The sequence below is a fragment of the Drosophila suzukii genome, chromosome 3 (assembly GCF_043229965.1).
Source record: "Drosophila suzukii chromosome 3, CBGP_Dsuzu_IsoJpt1.0, whole genome shotgun sequence".
Lineage (NCBI taxonomy): Eukaryota > Metazoa > Arthropoda > Insecta > Diptera > Drosophilidae > Drosophila > Drosophila suzukii.
Genome location: NC_092082.1, coordinates 90,367,329 through 90,395,119, shown reverse-complemented (window position 1 = coordinate 90,395,119; position 27,791 = coordinate 90,367,329). Strand labels below are relative to the sequence as shown.

General features: G+C 43.2%; 7 protein-coding genes across 7 annotated transcripts; 4 read left to right on the top strand and 3 right to left on the bottom strand.

The window, feature by feature from the left end:
* Positions 1-248: 248 nt before the first annotated feature.
* Positions 249-1,240, bottom strand: E(spl)m2-BFM (Enhancer of split m2, Bearded family member). Its single transcript, XM_017089060.4, has one exon. It carries the CDS (start codon positions 1,120-1,122, stop codon positions 445-447), a length of 678 nt encoding a protein of 225 aa, XP_016944549.3. The 5' UTR covers positions 1,123-1,240; the 3' UTR covers positions 249-444.
* Positions 1,241-6,871: 5,631 nt separating this feature from the next.
* Positions 6,872-8,168, top strand: E(spl)m3-HLH (Enhancer of split m3, helix-loop-helix). Its single transcript, XM_017080076.4, has one exon. It carries the CDS (start codon positions 7,053-7,055, stop codon positions 7,710-7,712), a length of 660 nt encoding a protein of 219 aa, XP_016935565.3. The 5' UTR covers positions 6,872-7,052; the 3' UTR covers positions 7,713-8,168.
* Positions 8,169-9,180: 1,012 nt separating this feature from the next.
* Positions 9,181-9,906, bottom strand: E(spl)m4-BFM (Enhancer of split m4, Bearded family member). Its single transcript, XM_017080085.4, has one exon. The coding sequence runs from the start codon at positions 9,844-9,846 to the stop codon at positions 9,385-9,387; it is 462 nt and encodes a 153-aa protein (XP_016935574.3). The 5' UTR covers positions 9,847-9,906; the 3' UTR covers positions 9,181-9,384.
* Positions 9,907-14,524: 4,618 nt separating this feature from the next.
* On the bottom strand, positions 14,525-15,832 carry E(spl)m5-HLH (Enhancer of split m5, helix-loop-helix). Its single transcript, XM_017080087.4, has one exon. It carries the CDS (start codon positions 15,636-15,638, stop codon positions 14,778-14,780), a length of 861 nt encoding a protein of 286 aa, XP_016935576.4. The 5' UTR covers positions 15,639-15,832; the 3' UTR covers positions 14,525-14,777.
* A 2,618-nt stretch (positions 15,833-18,450) lies between these two features.
* Positions 18,451-19,905, top strand: E(spl)m6-BFM (Enhancer of split m6, Bearded family member). Its single transcript, XM_017080088.4, has one exon. The coding sequence runs from the start codon at positions 18,902-18,904 to the stop codon at positions 19,112-19,114; it is 213 nt and encodes a 70-aa protein (XP_016935577.1). The 5' UTR covers positions 18,451-18,901; the 3' UTR covers positions 19,115-19,905.
* A 3,115-nt stretch (positions 19,906-23,020) lies between these two features.
* E(spl)m7-HLH (Enhancer of split m7, helix-loop-helix) lies at positions 23,021-24,040 on the top strand. Its single transcript, XM_017080084.4, has one exon. It carries the CDS (start codon positions 23,157-23,159, stop codon positions 23,724-23,726), a length of 570 nt encoding a protein of 189 aa, XP_016935573.3. The 5' UTR covers positions 23,021-23,156; the 3' UTR covers positions 23,727-24,040.
* Positions 24,041-26,441: 2,401 nt separating this feature from the next.
* Positions 26,442-27,248, top strand: E(spl)m8-HLH (Enhancer of split m8, helix-loop-helix). Its single transcript, XM_017080086.4, has one exon. It carries the CDS (start codon positions 26,550-26,552, stop codon positions 27,087-27,089), a length of 540 nt encoding a protein of 179 aa, XP_016935575.4. The 5' UTR covers positions 26,442-26,549; the 3' UTR covers positions 27,090-27,248.
* The last annotated feature ends 543 nt before the right edge of the window (positions 27,249-27,791 follow it).

The window sequence follows — 27,791 nt, the reverse complement described above, 5'->3', positions numbered from 1 at the left end:
GAACTCGATGATAAGAACAACTCAAGCCCTTAAAGATTTATAGGTCTTGTATCTCCCATGTGGTATAATACAATAATATTTTCAAATAAGAAATCTTCCATTGGGTTAAAAGGTCCAAGTTGTACATTAAACAACAAAACGCATTAAAAATTCCCATAAAACTGGGACCCCAAAACATAATGGATTTCCTTATCGGGAGGGTTCTTTCCCTCAAGACCCCAAACAAGTAATAAAACGTTTCCTTTTCTTCTTATTTCCATTTGTATGGTACAAATTGAGTGTTTATATTTTATTTTATATGCAAATTAGTATCACATTAACAACGTAAATATTGCGCAGGGGAATAAATAAATGAAATTACAATAATTAGGGGTGTGACCCCCGGTGAGCTTGAGATCTGTTTAATGATGGGGGCTATGAGGTGTTTCTGTGGGTGTACTTAAACTAACAGAGGGTTCCGGGAAGCTGACTGAAGCTCTGGCAGAGCAGGGCGTGCAGGAGATCATCGTCCACCCGATCCTGGGTGTTGGCCCAAAAGAAGGTGCCATTGTCGGTGCTGATGTACTGGAGGGGCAGCTGCAGATCCCAGAGATTGCTGGGCAACTGTGTTGCATTCGTATTTGAGCTGCTTGTGCTGATGTTGCTGCTGTTGATGTTGCTGTTGCTGATGTTGATGTTGCTGCTGCTGGTGCTGTGATGCCTGTGCTGACAGTTGCGTCCGTGCTGGCAGTTCCCGCAGCTCTGGGCGCTGACCTTGTCCACATAAACGCTGCTAATCAGGGTGGGCGTGTTGGGGGGCTGGGTGAGGGACACCTCCTCCTCCTGCTCCTCCGGCAGTTGTCTCAGTTCCAGTCCATACTTGTGAATAGTCTCCTCTGGCGTGGTCTTAGCCTCTTCCTCAGCAGGCAACTCAAGTGACTGCTGCTGTGTGTTGTTGAGATCCACGTTGTTGGGATGGGCCAAGGTCAGCTGGGCGGTGCGACCTTTGCCGCCCACTTTCAGCAGGCGACGCAGTGGCTGCCAAACGTTGCGCATGCGCCGTGTGGCCTTTGAGTTCGCTGGTGCGGCCGCTGTCAAAGCTGCCGTGTTGCCGGTTGTCATGTTTTTCGTATCCAGATACATGTTGCTTGCGGAGCTTTTCCTTGTGTTTTCTTGTAAAAATTATATTTTTCGTATCTAGACAGCGAGCGTTGCGTGTGCGCACCTCGCGAGAGTTGGTCGTTTACTGATGCTGCTGCGCCGGCGTCGCTCATATTTATATATGAGGCCAAGTTGCTGCGCTGCCGATGGCCAGTCAAGAGTGAAATCGTACGCCGGCTGATCTCACGAGCGGCTATAACCCAAGCACCGTACGAAATTTGAGTGCACTCTCACACACAGCCAACCCAGGGTGAGAGGTGAACCCACTGGAGGAGGGGTGCTCGCCGAGGTAAAGGCCTTTTTATGTGCGCGTATTTCCCAAATAAATTCCAACAGGAATCCACAAGCTCCGGTCTTCTGTGTGTGTACTTTTCCCATGCACGTACAATCGACAAGGGCCGCTTGATGAGTTTTGGCTGCAGGTAGATGAAGACGACGATGCCGCACAGTGGGCCCAGTGGGTTACAAAATAGTACATTAAAACAGTTCCGTATTATTTTTATCTTCTTCTGAGGAATCTCCCAGCATTTATAAAAATGTATGTTTTTAATATGAAGAAAAAAACAAAGTCAATTTTTTGGCTAAAAAAATTCTTTTAAAAATTTATAAATTCTAAAAAATTGTTTGCATTGTTTTACTAGATAATCTTAATCAATCTATTTTAAATATTTTAAAGATAAATTGTGAAATAATAAAACTTTTCTAATTAAAGAATTTTGATTAGTTTTGATGAAGAAACTTGAGTAGGTGCGGTTAAGGAACCTTAACCATATAAAAAGAAGAACATCTTCTTAATAAAGTCGAATGAAGTTTTTATAAAATGTGATATATAGTTATGTTTATAAAATAATTTATCTATTTAATTGCACAATACTTATATTGATTTATTCATAGCTATTATCATATTCATAATAATGTAATGTTGTATCTCATTTTCCTAATAGATGGTAATTCCAAACCACTGTGCGCATCGCCTGTTCGTCATTTATGCACGACTGACTTTGTTTTCACATTCACACGGTACCCAGAGCCCAGAGCCCAGTAGTACATGGGTTGTTGTCCGGTCCGCAGGCTTCAGGGTTCGGGATTTCGGGGGAGATGGATATGGCTGGTGGAGGAGGAGGGGTTAGGGCTCGCCACAGTGCCGTAGTAGAAGGGGCACGAACAGCACCTGTTCTTGTGTTCCTCCTTCTGCGAGCGTGGGACTAAGACGCTGGGCATTTCCGTCCTGGGGAACTGAACTGAACTGAACTGGCAATCGAAATAAGGCAAAGGCAAAAGGCGCAGGCGTCGCCGTTGTTTCGATGTCGATGTCTTCGAGTGTGGGAAAGGGCTTATAAGAATTTCACTTGGTTTTTTCGGCTTTTTCGGGGCATTGGGCATTGTTATTGTTGTTGCTGCTGACGACGCTGTTATTTCTGTTTCCTTTCGATGTGATTTTTGTTTCGGGCTGAGCTGAGCAGCTGTTATTGCTACTTGTTGGCCTGTTTGTTGTCATTTATAATCAAGGCTCGCAGAGCCCGGCGCTGATAAGTTCATTTTAAAAAGGGACTAGTCGCAACGAGGGGATTATGACATGTTGTGGTTCACACGCTCTGGTAACTGGGAACTGGGAACGGAAAACGGGATGGGAATGGGATTTAAGTAGGGGTATGGCGTGCCTATGGACATGGGGGATCTAATGAGGCCGTGACCTCATTCAGGCAGCAAGTCCTTGCCGCATCGCAGGTTCCCACACTGCACAGCACTCGGAGTTAGCTGCCAAAACTAGTTAGGCCAGCTGAGGCTCAGAGCTACGAATCGGGTTTTCTCGGCTTTGTAGTTTTTCTATATTTTTTTTGTTGGCCGAAACTCGTGCCAATCGCGTGTGCACCGCACGCTTGCGCACCAGAGATCTCTCGACGCGACTTGACTTGACTCTCTTGCCTTTGGCCGCTATTAATCTTGGCTGAAACACCACCACCACCTCCTCAACCTCCTCATCCACCCCATCCTCCCGCCAGCCCGCGCACTTTTGCCCCCAATCAGCGTCTAGGCTTTGAACTGCACGTTTGCCAAATTGAAAGCGACTGACTTGGCAACACGGACACCGGCTTAAACTCCAACTTGAAGTTGGAGCTCGGATCTTGGAACTCCGAAGCCAACTCCGACTGCGATTGCGATTGCAGCTCCGACAGAGGCCAGCTTGTGCCTGGGCTTGTGCCTTTCGGAGGCAGACTCGGGGAGTCGTTAGTCGTTACACTTCCTTGTAATGGGTCCTTGGGCTACAGGATTTACTTAAGAAATAAGGTGTTTAAGAAAATAAAATCCCTCTCTAAATCAATAGATAATCTATACCAATGTTTCGTATTCAATTAATATATATAGAATTTTTGATAATATCTTAAACCATTACTCAATAAGAAATCTTGATTAGGACTTGGTACCAAAATAATCATATACTTATCTTAGGAATTATTTCTTTGGTAAACCAATAATTTGTATTGGTGGAGATTAAAAACGTATATTGATATTATATGCCATATTAAATGACTTTTTGATTCCCCCTCTTCGATTTTTCTGAAATGATATATCAATAAATGGCTCACATTTTGGAATTATACTTATTTAAGCAATCTTGGCTTATGCTTTCGTATTATTCTTAAAAATTTCTTTTGCATTCTACTTTTCTTCTTCGAGAGCATTCGAAATTCGCTGTCGGGTGACCCCTCAACGCTGTCTTTACCCATCAGCAACTATTTGGCTTTTAAGCTTTTGGTTCACACGACCAGCGCGATGGCAACAAGTTTTGTGCAAAACTATATAGTATATATACACATCGGCGGACACGGACGGGGCATATATGACAAGCAATTAGTGTGCATTGAGGTTAGTCGAAAATGGTTTTGCGGTCTTTCTGTCTGCGTGATTATTTTGCATATTCGCATTACTCATACGCCACGTGTGCCGGCCAAGTTGAAAGTTGAGGCATCTTGAAAGGCGAGCCATCGCAATGCCTTGAGAGGCTTAATTGTTATGGCTCCAGCTTCAGTCAGCAGAAAGCCATGCCAAGTCAAGCCAAACGGCTAACGGAAGTCATGGCCAGAAGACAAACAAACAGAGCGATTCTGCAGCATCATGGGAAATGCTTAGCCAGGCAAAAAGCTCGGCCACAAAATATACAAAATACAACCAGAAAAAGAGAAGAAATAACTCCGAGGCGTCCAACCACAAGTGTCATATTGCCGCCATGGTGATAAAGCCAGCTGCGAATAAAGGGGCATAAAACAGCCGGGGCAACATTTTATACACTCTGTGCTGACCAGTAGCCCTGAGATCAGCGAATTAAAAAAATATATGTGCGGAGGACGGACGAAAAACGAATCTTAGAACGACAACCGGATGTTAAAGTTTATGACGAAAGGCGACAAACGCCGAAGGGTTGGCAATCGGACTATGCAAAAACAGTTTTCTGTTTTATTTTTTTGGAACCCCCAATGCGCCGAGATAGCGAAACTGTTACACTTAATCGATACGCTTCAGCGAAAAGTCAACCCAAAGCCAAAGCCATCATAGTGGTTGTGCACTGAGAGAAAAGGGGGGAAATTCAGTTAGGTTGTACTACATTAATGTGCGGTTTTGCAACGGTTTTGATTACAAATAAGTTAATGCTAGAAATTTTTGACATGCAAGGTGCAGATTACCTGAAAACTATCAAAAACAGATTGAAAATTTTTACCACCATTTTTATGTAATAAACAAACATTTTAGAAAGATAAGATCTTGAAAAAATAATATTTTTGAGAAGGAACAACAAAATTAGTTCAATTTTTAATGTATAAATAATATAATCCATTGAATATGGTACATAAGTCTAAGAGCTTTAAACTCCATTTAACTATTGAGTATTTTAATAGCCCATTTTTAATTTAATAAAAACTTCATAGTTTCCATACTTTAAAGTCCTTGAAGAAAGGAACATCATAATACCGATTATTTGCTGAGAACATTATAAAATGTACTTAAAACATTCGAATTTTCTTTACTCTAACTTAAATAATAAGTACTATTTTTTAGCGAACAGTGAAAATGGTGCAAACATATATCCAAAATGAAAAGAAGTGAGAAACTACCTAAAGTTGCACCCCAATTTCTCCCCGTGCAGTTGTCGCAGTCATCATCATCAGCCAAGCATGCGACATAATTGCGCGAGTTAAGGCAGCCCCTCCCCTCTCCCACCCCATCCCCCCACCGCCAGTTCGCCCACTGCCCCCCATCGGCGGCTGACAGTCAACCCGCTTGAAATCAACCAGCAGCAACAGCAACAACATTTCAGCAATCCATCGGATCGCATCACAATCCAGCCATCCGTCCAACGTGTGGGAAACACACGACAAATCTGTTTCCCACGGTCTCGTAAAGTAGGCACACCGCACTCACACATCCGCGGAGCCATGGGTCCCACAATCACATAGGAATATATATAGTCGGTCGGTAGTCGTAGTCGTAGGCTCCCTCGTGTCTCATTCTCATTGTTGGTGTGAGCGGTACAGAGCAGCGGACTTCGACAGCGAATGGGAGCCGAGCACTGTCATCATTGACAATAAGTATGACATGGACGAGGGGGGGCCTCAGGGGAGGGGTCTGGGTCTCTGAGAATGAGATCCAATCCAATCCGAAAGCCGACTGCTCAGTTTCCCTCTGGCCATGCAATCAATTGAAGACGACGCGCGCCAGAGCACCAAAGCTACAGATACAGATACATTTGTAGCTGCGGCCGGGCACGCTCTCACTCGCTCCCATTTGCAGGCACCTTGGTTCGAAACTGGTGGATCTCGGTTAATAATGTTGCATTTTTGGATCGTAGTATTTCTTTCAATAAGACCTCCCCAATAAACAAAATCCAAACAGGTTTTGTTTCTATAGCATACTTTTCGGAATTCCTAGGACCTTCTCAAAAAATTCAAAATCTCGTACATCTTTAAATTATACTAAGTAATCAAAGCACTTTTCATTTAGCTTTAACAATGAAGAAAATATTACTCTTGTAGTTAAAGTCAAAGAAAGAATATCGTAGCCTAAGCTTTAACCAAGAATCTATTAATATCCTTTTAAATTCTACATTTTTATAGCATACTTTTTGGAGATCGCTTTAAAATACTAAAAATGTTATATTATAAGTAAAGTTCTACGTTAAAGTAAAGTACTTTATGGTACTTACCTCATGCATTTGCCTAGGATGGCATGTGTAGCTTACATTTTAATGAATGTCACTCACTTCAAGATCAACCAGTGTCTGTGCTATGGTCAGACTTTAGTACTGGAGGGTCTGAAGCAGGAGTACAATTTCCGATCCTTTGAGCTTTAATTCCTTGTCACCCAGGAGATTTTAATGGCGACTATTGCATTCAAATTTTGGGAACATACAAAAATATCATATTTGGATCCCCATTCTACGAATTACAAGTAGATTTCCGACTTGTGGACCCACTGTGCCCCTGCAGACCTGCAGGTCCAACCCCCATCGGTGGCCTACAGTAGCCTCTCTTTGTGCCGCTGCCGAGCGCCGTTCGCCGAGCTACCGATCCGCGACCGAAAAGAGCCGAGCCGAAGTGGAACTCGATCTTGGGCCCGAGTGCTATGCCATGGGAGCATGTGTGAGTGATCATGCGGGAGCTTTGTGGCTGGGAGAGCGCTATCCCCGATCTCCGGGAGAGCCGGGCCTGTCATATAAAAGTAGGGCTGGGAACTAGTTTGCCACTCATTTCGTAAAAGTGCCGCCAGTCGAACGCACCGCAATCGGTGGAACGCGCAACGCACGCGCACTCTCGTAATTCGTAAAATCAAAGAACCATCCAAAATCCGAAGTGATAATGTGCAGTTGAGAAACTAGAAAGAACAATCCTTAAAACACGCATAAAGAACACCCAATCATGGTCATGGAGATGTCCAAGACGTATCAGTACCGCAAGGTGATGAAGCCGCTGTTGGAGCGCAAAAGACGGGCCAGGATCAACAAGTGTTTGGACGATCTCAAGGACCTGATGGTGGAGTGCCTGCAGCAGGAGGGCGAGCATGTGACCCGACTGGAGAAGGCGGACATCCTGGAGCTGACGGTGGACCACATGAGGAAGCTCAAGCAGCGCGGTGGTCTTTCCCTGCAGGGGGTGGTTCCCAGTGTTGGCAGCCCACCCACCTCGACCAGCACCGCCCACGTGGAGTCCTTTCGCTCGGGCTATGTCCATGCAGCCGATCAGATTACACAGGTCCTGCTGCAGACCCAGCAGACCGATGAGATTGGCCGCAAGATAATGAAGTTCCTATCGACGCGACTAATTGAGCTGCAGACGCAGTTGCTCCAGCAGCAGCAGCAACAGCAACAAGTACCGCAGTCGTCAGGACACTTGGCCTTCCCACTCCTGGGAGGATATGGACCGGCGGCCGCCGCTGCCGCCATTAGCTACAGCTCCTTCCTCACCAGCAAGGACGAACTGATCGATGTGACATCCGTCGACGGGAACGCGTTATCCGAGACGGCGTCGGTCAGCTCGCAGGAGTCCGGCGCCTCGGAGCCCGTCTGGAGGCCCTGGTAATTGGGTCTACGCCTACCCAAATCTATATCTTATCCTAAAAACATAATAATCGCAAACCCAAAAATGCAACAAGATCCGTTGTCTTCCAAAGTAAATCATAACAACCCAAGTTAATTGAGGTCGATTTTTGGCTAATCGATTCCTAAATGGTTTTGAAATACTTTTAGGCTTAGTTCCGATAATGGTAATTTGTAAATTGTTTGTTTAATTTCAAACTGTGATATAACTAAAGTACGATAATCAATCAGTGAATATAAATATACATCTATCGAGTGCGCTATTTTCCTACTGCAAACGCTTCCTAAGTTTATTAGTTCGTTGCGCTCTCTTCATTGTTAAGATACCTTATATTAAGCTTTAAATAATTTATAAATGTTAATTTATGGTTAGTTGAGAATGAAAAATCAAAAACAGACTACCCAAATAAAATAAATCAATAAAATTTCAAAAGTATAACATTATTTTGTTTGTTGGTTGGGGATGGGGATTCTCATTATATACTAGATTTTTTAAGGAATGTGAACTTTGCGTTCTTACGTTGTAAAGTCCTTTAATAATAAGTATACCCAAGCGGCACAATCAAAATAGATTGCGGTTTTTAGCTTAATAAATTACTCAAAATGTGAGCATTAGAAACTGCTGAATAATTTTTAGTAACAGTACATTTTTAGATAGTGAGTTATTATTAATAAAATTTATAGTAATACTTAATTCATCACGGGAAACTTGTTGTTTTATTTTTTGTGCCGCTTAGTATTTTGTTCCAAATTACCATTTTAATAGAAACTATTACTAGCTTTAAAGTAAGTTTTAAAGTTATTTGCAAAAACCAATAGTTTATTATTTATACATCTTCAATACGCAAATCCAAGCGAAGCCGTTTTTTTATGGACCCACAACCACCCATTTTGATTACTGCCCCAATAAATTACCTTTAATTGCCGTAAAGATGCATCGCCCCAAATGTATGCAACACATTTCCAACCTGACTCTGATTCATTCACATAATAAGCAGATCTTCTAATTGGACCCTGTTTCTTCCACCGATCTGATCGGCAATCAACAGATCCTCTACCTGCCCGAACTGAAAACTGGTTGGAACTGCAGCTAAAATCAACAGGCCAAACAACCAACCCCCGACTATCCTATCCTCACTACCTGCTGGCAGGTAAATTGATCAACAATAAGACCAAAAAAGGTTCAGGATCGAATCGGATTAGGGTTCGCTCGTTTTTCAAATGAGTCATGCCAATTAACAAAGGATTTCGCTCCCTATTTATGCTCTGTGTTGATTTGTAAACGGAAAATCGTTGGAACAAAAGAGGGAGAAAAAGAATTTCGATTCCTATTCAATAGTTTTCCCCTTGAAAAAATGTAACACAATGTTATGGTGAAGATAACCAATTTGAGGAAGACCCCTTACCCCCATAAAATGTTTTAAAAATGATTGAATTGAAAACAACGAAAGTTTCTTTTAAATTGTATATATATTTTGATTTGTTTTTTTGTAAATGTTAAGTAAAATGTATCACAATTTTTGTAAAGCTGAGTTGATCGGCTTGCGTGTTAATTTTTGTGGAATGGTGTCAAAAATTAACGGAAGACGTTGATTAAAGCTTGAGATCCAATGGAAGACTTGGTTGCAGGATGTAGAAGGCTGGTTCTGATTTTCTTAGGCCTGAACCCAGCGATCCTGGGGGATGGCGATCTCGTTGGCGGTGGAGCAGTAGAGGGGCTCGATGAGGTCGTTGTCGGCTGGCAGATCGGAGACGGCGGTCCAGAAGAAGGTGCCGTGGGCGGTGCGGACGAAGTGGACGGGCACGGTGGGCAGTTGCTCGAGATCGTAGTCCTCCATGTCGCAGGACTGGGAGAGACGCTCGTTGGCCTCGTTCTCGCAGGACTCCAGAGAGGCGCAGATAGAAGCGGACTCCAGATCGGCATTGCGGCTGTTCTCCATGGATTCAAGGGACTCCAAGGAGTTGGCCTTCAGGGTGTTCTTGAGGTTCTGATCCTCCTCCTCGACGCGCTGCTGCTGCTGCTTGAAGATCTTCTGAAGCAGTTTCTTCACGCTGTAGGACAGCTTCTTGTTCGACTTGATGGTCATGGTGTTGGTGTTGCTCTTGTTCTGGCACATGATGTTGTAGGAAGATGTTTACTGTACGAAGCGTTGAGCTCGAATGATGTCTGATCCTCGGAGCCAGGGCCCTTTTATACCCGACAGGACCGCTGGAGAAACCCAAACCCCGAGCAGGTCACAAAACACCGAGTGTGGGAAACTACAAGGATACGTGTCCCGAAAAATCCTATACACAGACAGTATATTCCGAATACCCAGGCGAGGCAACAACAAAAACGGCAGGTGTGTTTTTCGAAAAGGGACTGCATCGGCATTAACCTGCATGCGTTGGAGTGTGACGGCATGTGGTGCCGTTTCACTCGCACCTGTTGGCTGCATGGGGAATTTTATCCTGCTGCAGGATCGTGAGAAACGAGACTTTCTACCAGTTCCCACAGTCTCGCAAAGGATCCTTTTTTCAAAAAGGAGATTCGTTTAGTTTTTTCCCTTTTACTGCCGATCACTTTTGGTTTTTATGTGCACTTATCTTATTATCTTACGGCAGTGCGAGCGGGATGGGGCGAACTGGATGAGGGATCCAAGGGGGCGGGGGAAATCCCTTTTCCATTTCTCGAACACGTGTGCAGCTCGAGAACGTGGGAGAATATTTTCAATTTTCAACGCTCGAACGGAGGCGGACAATTAATGCCCGAAAACCAGAAGATCTCCGCATAGCTCAATAGGCAAACAATCCGTAGAATATTCGGGGGATGGGGTAGGTTCCATACACCAGATGAGGGATCCTGAGATCCTAAATGCGCTGTAATTTGAAATTTATCAAATTGTATGTGGAGGCGAGGCGTTGCCCAAAAATAAAAAGAGAGATTGAGATGGGGATGGGGACGGGGATGGAGGACAAGGATCGTCGACGTCGAAGGAGTTGCTTTTAATTTCTGTTGCTGATGGCACACAATTAGCAGGGGACCGATTCTTATTATGAGGGGTATGGTTGGCTTGGGTAAAAAACGTAAGAGAAGGAGGATCACGAGGACATCGCTGGAGGAGCACACGCACAGCGGACGCCTGTCCCTTTTTTGTGCGGTTCCTTCTCGGTTTTTTTTTCTTGTGGATCTTTGATGGCGCGTGAGGCGCTGAAGCCAAGGTTTCCCAGGATTTCTTTCTGCTTTTTGTGTGCCCCAGCTCCCTTTGGATATCTCTCTGGCGTACTTAATGGATTGTCCCTTGACTTAACCATAAATATTTGGAACCCGGTGTGAGTTGGGACAAATTAAGCAGGACTCCTCGGTGAGAAGTTGTAGGCTGGCGTTAACAGGTCCTGGATCTGGGATCTATTGAACTGGAGGTGAGGTGATGATGATTATATGGTTGCCTTTGTTGGATGAGTGGGTGTGGTAACAGATCGATGAGTTGAAATGAAAGGATGGGATAATTGCTTTTATTTGGGGATACCATTTGGATCACTTATAGAACAATAAAATTCCATATAATAACTATGGCCATACTAACATGATTATACAATATTACACCGTTCTCAATTAAAGGACTAATTTGATATTGAATATTGATATTGAAGTTTAAGCTTCCTCCGAAGATATATATAATATGAATAAAAGATAGGATCTTGAGTTTTCGAGCCTTAAAAACATTTATATTCAAATAATTTCATGAACATACTTAAACATGCTAAGAAAAAATTCCAAACAAATGTTGTTAAAACTCTATTTCTCGAAGATTTTAAATGAAATAAAACTCATTTCAAATATCCAGTTTTTGCTACAAATGTAAGTTTTCAAGACTTAATTACATTTTTTTCTAACCTATTCCCAATATAGTCATTTAAAAACACAATATGTTGACAACACCACAAGAAAACTGCACCAAATTTTGGGATTAAGACCATTCCTATAAGGTCCCTCCCATTATTAGGCTACGATGTATCTTTGATAGAGAGGTAGCATATTTCTATAAAATCCCCTGTGTTTTATCTCAACAAGAGCTGCCTTCAATCTTTTCAATATCCTTTGCTGGATCAACAGTCCCAAATTATTGAATTACTTCTAGGAAACTGACCTTTATAGCCTTGGACTCGGGATTCATCCAGTTCCACGTATCTTTTTTGGTTGACTCATGCTACCGCATTATTCGGCCTTATTATGCACGGATTGTGTCGTTCTAATTGTGTTTTTGGTCCTTTATTTTTACTTTTTTTTGGTTGACTCATTGCCCCCAGTTTTCCTTTTTACGTTCGTTGTTTTTTCCGTATCTTATTGTGTGCCCACGTGTGCAGGGCCAAAACAAATAAAAATAGTTAACCATTTGGCTGGGAAACCAAAGCCCCGCTGGGGGTCTTTAAAATCTTGGCTGCCCCTGCAGTGGTTTTTTTCTGGGTCTTAGGGGACTACTGTGGTGCCTTCCATTTCTCCTTCACTCTTCTATCTTCCAGGGAAATCTTTGGTCGAACACGTGCACTGATTTCTTATCGCAGCCCGATCATTTAAGGTTCCAAAACTGTAGATTAGCCCGACGCACACAAAAGAGTAGAGGAGAGAAGTGAAAAAATAATATAAAATAAAATCAACCTGACCCTGGCAGTCCATTGTCTCCGGGCCAAGTGTTCAAATTCAAACGGGGGGTGGGAACGATCGTGTTTGTACACGTGACGACCTCGTTTCGCTCGCAGCAGGGTGTTACGGTCCAAACTGCGGCCCCGTCACGTCCCTTGATCCATACACCTATCCATCTGACTATCCGCCTAAAAACCCATATATACCATACCATAATGCGGCAACGTGAGCAACTTGCAAACGTGAACATTTCACACATGTGCGATGTTCGATTGTCAGCGGGAAAAGCCCACCGATCATTGAGGTCTTCCCTCCCTCCGCAGGTCCTGTTACACCGGACGGGACGGACCGGTCAGGACCTTCCACACCCACCGGCGGACCCGAGGACCAGAGGATGTGCTAACTGCCCGAATCTGTTACGGTATTTCCGTTTACATTTTCCGTGGTCAGCAGCGTGAACATCAAACGAGGCGTGCGAAAAATTCCGTTGAACGTAAGACGATCTGCACTTGAGCTATAAGGATGGGATGATATATATCCCTAGTCAGTTCCATGTGCACAACAGTTAGCATAACAATAACAAGGAATCTGTAAATAGAGTATATTAGGAAACCAAATCTTCTAGAATTTTAGATGACCTTTAAACAAATTATAAAAACAAGTACCATTTTTCAATCGTATTGGAACATATCAGACGATTTTTGTAGAATTCAAAAAATATTACCTATAATCTTAATTTCACATGTTAATAGATCAAGTTTTTGTGATATGTTTAGAGTAAGGATTCCATTAGTTGGTATCAAAATATATTACCTATAATTTTGAGTAATTAACAAGAAACAAAATATGGATAGGATCTAACATCTACTACTAAATGGTATAATCTCAAGACCCCAACTAGAGGGTACTACAACAACTTAAATGTAAATATGATATGGCGGACCTACGTGGCGGGTTCTTTGGTTTTGTAATGATAAAATAACACAGACAGCAATCAGTGTGGTGATGCACAACACATGTGGGGTCCTTTGGATCATCGGATTTCACAGAGACATTGCACTTGACACGAGACAGCGCGACATGTCTTTTATATTTGGTTTACATTTTTTAGTTTACAAATTAGTATGTGCGATGGTGTGTCGCATATCCATACTATATATGCGGGAGGCGAGTTCCCGGAAAGTTGTGGCCATTGTCATTGTTGGTTTAGGATATCATCGGAGCCTCAAGAGTCCCGTTCCCGTTCGATCCCCGCCCATCACTCTGCACGCACGTGCAGTTCACAAAAGGGGTCGTAATTGACGGTTTAACTCGATGGTCCCGGAACCTCCCCTAACTGGAAAAAAATAAAAACCATAACGATATGTGAGCCCTGTCCAGGGGTTCGAGGGACATCCAGTATGCAGATTCGATAACACCCAGCAACACGTGCAACACCACAGTGTTAAGCTGTTGATCGAGGCGTAGACAGGTCTCAGTATCTCTTTTGTGTCCCTGCCCCTCGGGGGCGTCGCTTGGCCAGGGGTTTGTCTGGGCTTACAGCTCGAGAACCTCCTACTTGGACCCGGGGGACCCTAACACTCCGCCGAGGAGGTCGCAGCTGGGGTGTCACGCACAGAACTTGTTTAGATCACTCATCAGGTGGGGGAGGGTTAGTCTAATGTGTGCCTTTAACACATAAACTGTGGAATAATTCTAATGAATTGATCTATTCAATAAGGGGTAAAAGATATATGCATAACAGTACTAACATTGCTTACGCACTGTCGCCTTAAAGGCACACATAATATCCCTGTGGATAGGTCAAAGGTATTTCAGTTCGACTGTACTGTAAAACTAATTCTATAAATCAAGAAAACACATCTCAACTGACATTTTAAAATTTACTTCAAATACAAAATTGGTTTTGATCATGTACAATCTATGTGCTATTTTGATAAGAATTAATGATATGATATGGAGTAATATAATATGCATTGTAGTTCTGGACGTACCATTTGTACCATTCGATTTATATGATTTATTGTTTTCCTATAGGGACCCCATCAAAATGTATCATAGAAGATTAAAAATATTTCTTTATGAAAATAAATCCAAAACGATTTAACTTCTAGATATTTTTTTGAAATGGAAAATAAGTAGACCAAAGTATTTAGTTTTTTATGATTTTTATTTTAAAACTATTAAAGCTGTTGTGTTGTTTTCTTAAAGTCTAAATCTTAATGAACTAGTAAAGCTTGAGTTGGTCTTATGATCTAGGTAAAGCTGTTATCACAGTGTTAACGATTCAATTGGAAGACGTGATTCGTTTTAGCAGGAGTTGCTAATGGAAGACAGGATTCGATGTCGATGGTGATTTGCTAATGATGATTTAGCAGATGGAAGACAGGATTCGATGTCGTTGCTTATCAGGTTGATGATGATCTACCAAGGGCGCCACATGGTTTCTTGGACTGGCTTGGGGCTGGCGGCGGACTCGGAGTCCTCGTTATCGCTGTGATAGCCCGAGGAGGCGGGGCTGAGTGGGCGTGGGGCCACTGATTGGACTGAAGTCTGGACCTGGTCGGCCTGCAGCATGCGCTGGAACTCCACTCCCAGGTGTGTCATCACCGTCTTGCCCACATCCACGCTCATGGCCGGGGTGCAGGCCATCACGCGGGAGATCTCGCTGACGGCGTTCATGTAGCCGTTCTTGAAACTATCCATGGGCAGTGGGGAGACCGGCGCCTGCTGCTTGACGACCTGTTTGCGCATGAAGACAAGTGCCGCCTCCAGCATCTCGGCCTTGTCCATCCGCAGGATGGCATCGTCGCCCTGGAACTCGGCCACCAGGGTCTTCAGCGTATCCAGGCACTTGTTCATGCGGGCCCGTCGCTGCCTCTCCAGCAGAGGCTTCTTCACCTTCAAGTAGTGCTGGGTCTTCGAGACGAAGGCGGTGGAGTTGTTGTTGGTCTGTGGTGCCATTTTGTGTGATATTTTATGGATGTAGTTTTGTGAAAATGAGAGAGCTGATCTGTACTGCTTGCAGGATGCTGCTCGAATGATGCTGGATTCCTCGACTGCACCGGCTTTTATAGCCGAGATGAGAATCAGAAGAAGGTCCTTGCTGGAGGACCTGCTACCTGCGAACCCCGAACCGTGGAGATCTGGAAATCTTATTGCTCGGCTGTGCGTGCGTGGGAAAGGAAACCGAATTCGAAATCGCTGTTGTGCAAAGAATGAGTTTCCTCGGCTGCTTTCCTTGGCTCCCTTTGTGTGTTTTATTCCCTTCAATTGTCTAGCCATCCAGGAGTGGGGGTCCTTCGTCCTGGCTACGCTTTGTAACTGCAATTAAACCGTAAAATGCTGGCCAAGACGTGGGAACGTGGTACACGGAATTGGTATACCAATTGTCTGCGACAAACTGATTCGGTTTGGGCCAGCAAATAAAAATCAAACTCGGTAAAATTGTAATTGTCTTGTTGTGGCTTACTGATCTTTGGATCGTTGAGAGGAAAGGAGGAGGATCGTTTAGAGCCTTCAGGAGATTATTGGCAGTTACATAAATAAGTATGGGTTTTTGAAGAAGTCGAATCCTGGACTCCTAGGTATGATAATAAGTACCTTATAATAACTATCAAATCATTTTTATAAATTATTAATTTAAATGATCTTTTAAATAGGTTTGTACAATTTAATATCATTATATATATATATATATAATGTAAAAGAAAATAATGTGATTTAAAAAAAGAGCAATGAATCAGTCACATTGTAAGTAATCCATAAATCTTTCAAATTTTAAAGACTTTTTCTCTGCTTATGCAAGTAATTGTAATATCCAATTTATTACAAACAAGCACTTAAATCCGTTTTCTAGTCATGGTTTCAGGGACCCCCATACCACTCCGCTATCCCATAAATCCTGACCCAATGTTAGGTCGATCCCCTTACGCACTCCCAACAACAACAGCCCTTAATGGTAACCCCAATCCCTATTCCAGATCCAATTCGAATTTCGGATCCCGAGAAAGTGGCAGTCACCGTTGTTGTTGCCGAGGTCTTGAGGGGTCTTTCGGGGTCTTTCGGTTTGTTTTGCTCGATTTTCATATCGTGAGAACCGCTCGAGACGCGTCGTGTGTTTCCCACGCGATGTGCACACCTGCCATTTAAGACGCTTATATGGTTACGATTACAGGCACGGATACACGGAAAGAAATACAGACACAGATACAGATACAGATACACAGAAGCAACAACCAGATGAGGGCACACATTTATCTGTCGGCACACATTTATTGCGCCGGCGCGACGCTTATTATCAGGCCCAAGTAGCAATCGTCGTGTGACTGACTGATGGACTGACTGACGGATTGACTGACTGAATGACGGACTGCCAGACTGACGAACTGACTGAGAGGCCGGCTGACAAACCGACTGATTACTGACTACTGCTTTACTTTAGTTTTTCACTCTTGTCGCCGTCATTGACGATTGTTTAATTTAAATTGCCCGTCGGCTACCAGTCGGTTCAGTCGACCAGGCTTAATGATTATGGCCGGGCCCAGAGTTCCTCGGAACTTGTACGCAATAGTTATTTGTACTTTACGACATGGGCTAATTGAACGAACGCACCCGCAGAAGAAGTTTAACGAGCCGTCTGTCATTGATTGAAGTCCAAAAAAGTGGAGAGGGGCAGCTCCAGCTTGTCAATGGGCAATCAAATCATTAATGTCTCCAAGGTGAGTGAGAATCCCAATCCCCAGTAGCCAACTGACAGCCACTGGCTGGATTTCAATGATCCCATCTCGGTGACTTACAATCCTTTGAGGGATTTATGCCGGACCACCAGTTCGTTTGTCAGGTAAATGTCGCCGGCAAATGTTTGCCCGGCCATAAATTAGCCGCACGATAAGTGGACAATTGTTGCGAGCTGGCATTAGCTCAGTGTCCGCAGTCCGCAATCCGTGGGATGCTTAGAATAACTCGGAATAGCTCTGAGTTAGCTTCGAGGAGAATGGCCACTTCCTGGTGTTAATGCGATTGTTCTGGTCTTAAATACATCATGGGAAAAATACCCGAGAAGTTAATGAGAGTGGGCATGAACATCTTCGGGGCTTTCACTTATTTTGGGATTGTCTATGTTTTCTCTACATTTCTGTGAGTTTCAAAATTACAGAGACGATTGTTTTCTTACTTCGAAGTTAATGGATAAATAATTAATAAAAATTAAAATTCTAAAAACTTATCATCGAAAATTCGCGTTATGTTGCGATTTCCAACTAAAGTGTGAAGAGATTTATTTTATTTTGAATTTTTTAAGTTTAGCTAATAATTTTAATGTATATTATGTTAAAAAACATTTTTATGTATTTAAAAATAAGAATATTAACCCCTTCACTAATCTTTTCAAGGAAACTCAATCCATTTAATCAGCTGAACCATTTAACATTCAAACACAGTTGACTTCCCGCCAGCAATCTACCTCAAACCCACTTTATTAAGAGCTCGTGCCGAGGGACAACCAACCCTCAAGCGAAAACCCACCTCCCAATCCTTGGCCCACAGACAACAAACACTCCAAATTATGAGTCCATACAAGTTCAATTAAAACACTATCAAAAAGGCCACCGCAAAGGAAAGCACCTTGCACTGGCGAGGATTCCTTGATCCAGCGGTGTTCCAAACACGTGACTGACCCACGCTCCCAATCAGAGGAGCAGAGCAGCACTTGTCCTCCGCCACGCGTTCAACCAACCTCCAAGCTTTCCAATCCCAAAAGCAAACATCAATCAGGTGGAAAGCAAAAGCAAACGCGTGACCCAACGGCGGGCGAAGCAATTAAGCAAAGTTGAAGCAACTCAGGAGCAACTCAGGAGCAGCAACAACATCAGCAGCAAGTGCAATATGTGTCAAAAGGGGCAACAGCAACAGCAACAACAACACCATAGCCAACAACCATAAACAACGAGGAACAACCACCACCACCAATATCAAGGCAACGAAATGAGCGGGGCTGTGGCCTAAATTGCAAACAGCTGCCACTCGAACCGTGGGATACTTTTTCCCCTAGCCTCAGAAAATCGAGATATATGCCCAGGATAGGGGAAGGAAGGCCCTTTGCTGTCGAACCTTATCCATGGGAACCACAACTGCTCAACGCTCTCAATATTTATTCTGTATTGAAACGGAAAAAAATGAGGATGGTTCGAGAAATAAAAAAAATTAAAGAAGGGACGACAGGAGTTGGGGGTAAAAACGAGATTATCCTGCACGTGTTGAGCTTGCTGCTGGGTTCCTTGCGCTGAAAGCGTGGCAGGCGAACGTTGGGTTGATACTCTGGCACTCTGGAACCCGGGATGATATGATATTGTGGCTGCTGTAGCTGCTGCTCCTGCGCGGAGTTTGCACATGTGGCAGGCACATGTGGCACTTGTTGTTTTGGGTGGTGGGACTTTTGGGTGGTGGTTGCCGACCGCCTGCCTATAAAAGCGAGGCACTTGCCATCAGCCCACAACAGTTGCAATTTGAAGACCAACGCGTTAAGAACTCGAAATCACTCAAAAATCATGTCGAAAGTTAAGAACTTATTCGCCAAAATGCTGCAACGTTTTGGCAAAAACAACTCAAATACCGATAGCCAGCGGTATGATAGTTTGGAGGAGATTGCCCAGAACCAGGCAAACGAGAGGATGTTGCGGGAGACCCAGGGGGGAATGGAGGAGCACCTGGTCATCTGCCTGGAGACGGCGGCAGGGAGCTTCTATTGGCACTCGCAGTAGCAGCCGATGGAGGAGCAGCACCAGCAATCTAAAAAGAATGATTGCTGAGAACCAAATTATCGGCTATAACAATTTCTGGCCAGTAAGCAACTGCAATTATAGTAAACACAGAAGCAGCAGCAGCAGCAACTTTGGTTGCAACAGGAGCAATAACAGCAGCAAAACTACGAAAGATGCAACAAACTGCAATTATTATTGCAGTGTCAATAGCAGCATCTCCAAAAGCCAAAAATCCAGAGCAATAAGGAATACAGCAGCTACAGCCCAGACAAACTGCAATTATTATGGCAATGTCAACCTGCAGCGACACCTCTAAAAGCTAAAAACCCAGTAGCAACCATAAAAAACCCTGAAGCAACCGCAAAAGCCACTTGGCCAACGAAATCTACAATAACTTGTCAACAAAAAAAGCGAGAACATCAAGAGCCAAAACAGTAGCAGCCACATAAACTATAACAATTGCAGCAATGTCAGCAGCAGCAACATCTCAAGAAATCACCACAACAATCTCGAAATAACAGCAGCAACACCAAGCAAAAAACCGGTAGTTAGATGAGACCAAAGCGACTGATTGGATGAATGAGTAATACAAAGCATATCATCATTCAATTTTCAATGAATGAATGGAGCTGTCAATGGAATGGAGCAACAAGTTTCAAAATAGTACTAGTCCAAAGGATCTTTCCAGTTGGAAATCCTCGAGATATTATAATGATAAATATAAAATAAATTTGTGATATAAACTCAAGCTAGTTAGTGTATGATAAATGTTATTAGCTTATAAGAAATTTAAATACAAAGAAAAAATCAATTGAAATTAACGCTGTCTTTTTATATGGACAATTGGGAAATTGAAAAATCAAGCCAATTGGATTCTGATTAAAGAGAAAATCAAATAGTGGATGCCCTCGACAAATCTTTTAGGCGGCTTAAAAGTGTATCCCAATTACACATTGAACAAACTTTAATTAGGTATATTGTTGACTTTATAACATTGATTGATGTTTGTTATATATTTCCACATGTTATTAAACGTTATGAATAACTTGATTAAACCCCCTAATTGGCATTTAAAAAATTTAAATCAGTAAAAAATCCATTTATTTTGTAATTTCCCCATTAACAGTCTTACGAAACCAAATGTAAATCAAAGCTAAGTCCCTCAAGCTGACAATATTCCCGCATATCCGGGCATCAAGCTAATCGCAGCAAATGATAATCACCGCCCTGTCATTCCGCACAAAATGATAATTTCCTGTCGCCGATTCTCAAGCTTGCAAAAAATCCAACTCTTTTTTTAATTTTTTGCATTTCATTCGATTTTATTGCGCATGCGTGGCGCGCAGCAAGCTTCTGTTGGGGGCCCTTTAGCTTTTGTTTTCCAGAGCTGCTCGCTTCTGTCGCGCGTTTGGCGTGCCAAGCATGCGCACACATATTCAATTACACGGCAGCAACAACAGCAGCACAGCAGCAACATCCACAGCACGGCAGCAACAGCAACAACCCAGCAGCAACACCAGCGATTATAGCGATGCATTGACAATAAGCCAACCCCGTTGCGTGCCCAAATGGTTGCCCCTATTTAATAAAAAGAGGAAAAAACAACAAGACCCCTGAGCTGGCCATGTGCAGCTCGAAAAATTTTCTCACAGTCCGAGTCGCCACAGAAAATTGTAACGGCTTGTTGTTCAGCACACTCTCAGCACGCAGCGCACACACACTTCCTGCCACATCTACAGCATTTCAGAGTTCTCCAAACCGGCCACGTATATTGTTTATATAGTTAACGAATGCGATACATTTAATCTTTAGTGTGTGTCAATTTGCCGTACAGTCATTTAGTTTGCATGTCCCTCGTCGATCCATCGAACACAACCATCCCTTTTTTCTGTCTCTGGGACATGGGATATGGGATATGGGAACTGGGTCCCACGATGATGATGTCCCGACGTGAGCAGGAATACCATACGCGTATATGTGTATGCCACTTAGCGATCCCGAGCCGAGGAGCCCAGGAACCGAGGGCCCAAGTGTTCAACAGAAGCTACAATTCAGCATTCATAATTGACAACAGCGGGTGCGAGGGAGAGGGCAGACATAGGGCCCCGATGGACAAGAAAAAATGAAATAAAATAAAGGGCAGGTGGTAGTTTTTTCAGTACTACCCGTGACTCGCACTCGCAGCTCGGTCAGATTTACAGTGGTTCAAATGGCTTGGGAATTGGCGAAAATCTCGGAGGGTTGATCTTTCATCTTTAAAACAAATTTCTTAAAAAATTCGATAATCTTCCATGTTTGAAAATACCAACACATTGTATGCCTCAGAGTAAACCTGCCTACAACACCTTCCACAAAAGTTCCTATATCTCACACATCTGTTAACAAAATATCCCTAAAACTGCGATCCTGACAACACCGCATCTACCTTACGTTTTTCCAAGATCCAAGTTCCCACAGACAGTCGCAGTTTAAATTATCCGTAGCAAGTAGAAAACAGGCCACAAATATCCGTACAATATAAGGTATCAAACCTGCACGGAACACCTTCCACAAAAGTCCCCTCGGAAACAGTTTTACCTTTCCCACGCAGAAATTAACCGTAGCAAGTAGAAAACAGACATCCGAAAATAATCACTTAAAACCTGCAAGGATACCTTTTCCAAAAGTCCTAAAATTGCACACATTTTTGGTTTGGAAAACCCCAAAAATCACATCCCAGAACTCACATTCCCACGGTTTCTTAACGAGAGTCCGAAAATTACCGTGGCAAGTTAAAAACAGGACACGAAAAATCCGTAAGGTACAAAGTTCAAGACCTGCATGAAATACCTTACACAAAAAATTGCACACATCTTCGGCTTGGAAAACCCCATTATCCACATCCCAAAAATCCCTTTCCCACGATCCGTAAGAGAATTTCGAAAACTATCCCTAGCAAGTAGATAACAGGATGCGTAAAAGCCGTATACCTTAATTTTCAACTAGTTGGAAAATCCTGGAAATTGTCATTGAAGAAACCAAGGAAAATGTGAAATTCCCGCATGTGTTTGATCGGTTTGGCCCACTGTGCCATGTGCATAAGGGCTCGAAACTCGGTGCTCGGACTCGGGACTCGCACACGGACTACCTCCGATTATAACTTATAACACCAACGAGCGAGAAAAATCTTGTGGGAAACTTGAGGGCAAAGTGTTTCCCACGATTCGAATGTCAGTGGAAAGGAAAACAGAGAAGCAGCATGTGCAACCACCGTCGCACCACCACCACTGCACCATCGCATCTTCATCCCCTGCCGAGACTCACTTATAGAAACAAATGGGGTCACCATAATAGGATATAGAACGCTCTTCAAGTGCTTCGAAATTTTGAAGGTTTTAGATAAGGATTGTATTTTATTTGAATTATTTTTCATACATATGAGAGATCGTAGAGAAACATAGTTAGGAACCTAAGACTGTAAAGTATATTGAATTATAATTAAACATAGGTATTAAATATTTTATATAAGAAACTTAAAATACATTATCAATTTAAACATTTTATGCACTGTATAGTTAGGTCATCAATAAATTGGAACTCTAACTTTTTGAACCTTTTATGTTAGTTGTTAAAATCTACAATAAATATTTTTATATAGGAACGAAGAATTCGAGGAGTTCTAATTCTTGGGATCATATTATTTCGACCCTGCCTGTATACCAAACTTGTTTGTGGAGAAAAACCCACCACCGAAAATGCAGGCGAGAGGATCGTGTCCCAGTGACTGAGTGAGAGTAATTTGCTCCGCAGGTGGTGGTTCTCCAGGGGCTTCGCTACTCTCGCTTCGCTCTTTCTCCAGGCAGCGTGCGCTGAGCACGAGACGCTCTCCCAAGCGGCACGTGCAGCTATAAAAGCGGCGGTAACCGGAGACGAAGGCAACATTTCCAACGCAATCGTCGTGCAGTCAACATCTCAGGATACATTCCTCCAAAAGATCGAAGAAGTTCTTCAGCCAGACATTCTTCAAGTTCTTCATTCAACTCACAACAAAAATTCCAACACAATGGCCACCAAATACGAGATGTCCAAGACCTATCAGTACCGCAAGGTGATGAAGCCCTTGCTGGAGCGGAAGCGTCGTGCCAGGATCAACAAGTGCCTGGACGAGCTGAAGGATCTGATGGCCGAGTGCGTTTCCCAGACAGGGGATGCCAAGTTCGAGAAGGCCGACATCCTGGAAGTCACAGTGCAACATCTCCGCAAGCTGAAGGAGTCCAAGAAGCAGGCTCCAGCCAATCCCGAACAGAGTTTCCGTGCTGGATACATCCGGGCAGCCAATGAGGTGTCCCGCGCCCTGGCCTCCCTTCCCCGAGTGGATGTGGCCTTCGGCACCACCCTGATGACCCACCTGGGCATGCGTCTCAACCAACTGGAACAGCCCATGGAGCAAGCGCAGGCCGTCAACACTCCTCTGAGCATCATCTGCGGTGGATCCAGCAGCTTCAACTCCAGCTCCTGCTCCAGTGCCAGCTCCTCCTACTCCTCCATCAGCCCCGTCTCCAGTGGCTATGCCAGCGACAACGAGTCCCTCCTCCAGATCAGCAGCCCCGGACAGGTGTGGCGCCCCTGGTAAATCTGGTTATCGATCCAGATCCACTTCGAAGGACTGAAGTCCCCCACGACGGGCAATCACGCAATTGGAACTGCCAGCTTTAGAAAATGCTTTACAATGATCCTCATTTATTTGTTACGTTACCAAGTTTTAGGTTTCTAAGTTAAGTCTGTGATAGGGCACGCTTTATTAACTTTTGTCTTAACTCAATCGAGCAGAAGTCTGTTTTTTACAATACTTGTACACAAATGTTTACCAACTAAGAGATCTCAAGAATACAAAAAAGAGAAAAAGACATGAAAACAAATTAAATACAAACAAAATATGAATCGAAATTTATCAAACTTCTTCTTATTTGGGTACTCTTATATTACAGCACTTTCTCCAATAGGATCTCTTGCTCCTGGACGAGTTTTGGGTTACTTAGTTATCCAATAGGATGTTTAAATACCTAATGGACAATTAAATTTCTCCAAATTATCTTAAACCTTAATTTGAAGGAGAACATTTATTCTGATTAAAGAATATTTCTGCATAAGCAAAGAAACTTTAAATGAATATACTAAATATTTACAACTTACTTTTTTATATCCAATAAAACATATGCATGGTGTGCTCTAGATAATTAAATGCCTACTTGTATAAGGTAATGGACTTCTTATAAATTATGTTCATTACCTCAATACCCTTCATTATTTTAAACGAGCTAAATTAATAATATGTTCCAATAACAAGTAAAATATAATAAGCGATACATGATACACTGTGATCACTTAGTTTTAAAGCATGCATTTATTTTTGCAAGAACCACTACCCTCATACAATTATCTTATCTTTTAACTTTTTTTAAGTAAAAACTTTTTAATATGACATCTTTATAATATTAAGATTACGATTATTCCCCTTATGCTCCTCATATAAAAGGCCAATAAGGCAGCCGAAGAAAGGTTGCATTTCAGCACACGTCCAAGCTACTCATCCTCTTAACCTTTACCTTCTATATAAGTTCTGAGATCCCCTCCAAGTATTTTCTTTTTCAATATCAATAATATCAGTACTATCATGTATTGCGGGGTGGATAGGGAGGTAGACACTCGAACTCAAATCCATTTTACATCCTATTAGCCTCTGACTCACAATATATCGTAAGAAGTGTGAACATCCCTACCTATTACAATAAGGTATAAAATGTTACCTTACCCCCTATTAGTTGTCAATATTATGGTCTCTTAACATATGTACCCATCCCCTGATAAATTAATCACTGAAGAATGATCATCTTTCAGGGGGTTACAAGGGAGGGACATAGGTCCTCTAGGTAGGCATCGTTGCAAAAGGTCATCTGTTTGTCCTATAGGACTACTATAGTAAACCTTTCATTACAATTTACATCTTGTTAACCTTTGACTCTTGACGAACTTCAGGAAGTGTTTATATTGGTTACCTATTTGAAGCAATCAATGGAATATAAGATGGCCACCAATTAAAGATTTCTGGTCTTTATAACGAATTAAGAATTCCAGTAAAAAAAAAATCGTATACTTTATTGCTATAATAATCAAATGAAGCCAGCTATTATAAGCAAATTAAAAAAGGTTCAGAACTTAACCATCCCATAATTGACCGACTTTAAAAGACCGAAAACCTTTTTCATATCCCAAGACTCTTGATTAAGGTTTCTATTTAAATATTCAGAAATCTATTCCCATCCACTTATTTGGGGTACTTGAGTAATGTAAGTCACAAAACCCTTTTAATATATTTTAAAACATAATTCCCAAAGTACTTAACGAAGTGTGGACACCAATTGATCACCTATTAAATGCCAATTAGGGGGGTTGCAGGGAGTGAGAAACATGCCATAGGTAGGCATTCCGGCACAAGACCCACCTCACCCTGGGCAATGAGTGCCAGTACCCAACCTCATCCACGAGTGTGGCACGCGGGGCACACTTTCTGCGCCCGTTTGACCCACGTCGTCCCCCTGCCAACCACCCAAAACGCCGAGATCGAAAACGAGGCAACCCAAAGGCAACAACAAGCAATCGAACGACCCGGCACGAAGCCAATATGCCACATCCACTAATTGTGTCCAATAAACACTCGTCGACGGGGCAGTGTGGGAACGGAAAGAGGAGATCTCCTCGGCGGAGGAGTCGGGGGCTTATGCCATCATCATCGTCTGCAAGCCAGGCATTGATGAAACAATAAGCGAGTAGATGGCACGGCAGGATAACAATGCCTGGGCAGCCCACGCACAACCAGATCCCCCACTCCTCACTCTCCTGAGTCGCCTCCGATCCCGATTCCGATCCCATTTACCCATATACGTACTTTCCCATTCCAGACACGACAGGATGAGGCAGTGAAGTATGCATTAAGGATAATAACACCGGCCCAGAAAGCAATGCGAACAGCCAAAAACAGCGACAGCTGCAAAAATTTGTGCCCTGATCCTTAAACTCGAAAAAAAGAGACGAAGCGGAGCGAAGCATGTGGCCAAAAGGGAAAACAAACGAGAAAAAATTGTGTGAGAAACTTACTTTCAGCTCGGTTCCCACGCCACGAGCCACAAGGATTGTCCTCCGTCCTCCGAAAATGCAGCTGTTCCTTCGGAAAGAGACGGCACGAGAGGGCTATACTCGAGCGAGCGAAAGAGAGGGGAGAAAAGGTGCGTATCAGAGGGTGGATTTCGAGGGCCCAGGGAGCTGGTATAAAAGGGCAGTCCTCCGCAGAGCAGAATATCACTCACGATTCCGCCATCGAGCAGGCAACAACCAAGCCGAAAGAGAAAATTTCTAAAATTTCTTTCGAAAATATACGTAACATTAAACAATACCAAAAATGGAATACACCAGCAAGACCCAGCTCTACCAGAAGGTGAAGAAGCCCCTGCTGGAACGCCAGCGACGGGCCCGCATGAACAAGTGCCTGGACAACCTGAAAACACTTGTCGCCGAGCTCCGCGGCGACGATGGCATCCTGCGGATGGACAAGGCCGAGATGCTCGAGTCGGCGGTGCTCTTCATGCGCCAGCAAAAGACCCACAAGAAGGTGGTCCAGGAAGAGAGGACCTCCCTCCCCCTGGACAGCTTTAAGAACGGCTACATGAACGCCGTCAACGAGGTGTCACGTGTCATGGCCTCCACACCTGGCATGAGCGTCGACCTGGGCAAGTCGGTGATGACTCACCTGGGACGCATCTACAAGAACCTGCAGCAGTTCCACGAGGCCCAGACCAACTCCCACCTGATCGCCATGGACTGCTCCTCAATGGACAAGGCTCCCCTCAGCCCCGCCTCCTCGGGATATCACAGCGACTGCGACAGCCCCGCCCCCTCGCCACAGCCCCTGCAAGAACAGCCCCTGTGGCGCCCCTGGTAAACACAAAAGGGGTTAATGGGAAGTAGTAGAGGAAGGCGATGGTGATATGGAGAACCAACCAACAACGCATCTGTGATAGCCCAACTGTGATGGCAACAAAATAGCAAAATGAAAACAATTAGCAAAACAATTAAAACAAATATAAACCAATTTAAAAAGAAAATACAAACACTTTACTTTATTGGGTTGTTTTGGGTCAGGGATTACTTTCAGCATTTCTTTCAGCAATTGTATCGCCAATTGGAATCTCTTACGATAATACCTTAAGGGAATTATCAATTAACGCAATTAAACTACCTGACTTTTGGCGTTGTCTGGAAGGATATCTGCTTCATTCATTATTAAATTAATACAAACATAAATATTTAAAAACAAAGAAATATTGTAATTACTAAATAATAATAGTTTTCGGGAAAAATAATATATTGTTTTTTTTTATTTAACCCCGTTTTTTTTTTATACCAAAGCCACGTAAAGCGTGGTTTTTGAAAACTAGACCAAGATTTTAACAATTTTTTCTTTACAATAGAAAGTAAGTTTTTTCCATCAGTGCATTTAAAAGTCCCGCCCATATTTTTCGTCACAAATCAGATCGTTGAGTTGATCTGGAGAAGTTAACATTTGAGTGGTTTTGATTTGCGCGCCAACAGAGCGTACCGATTTGAAGGCAAATTGGACCGCTTACGAACTTTCGGTATATAT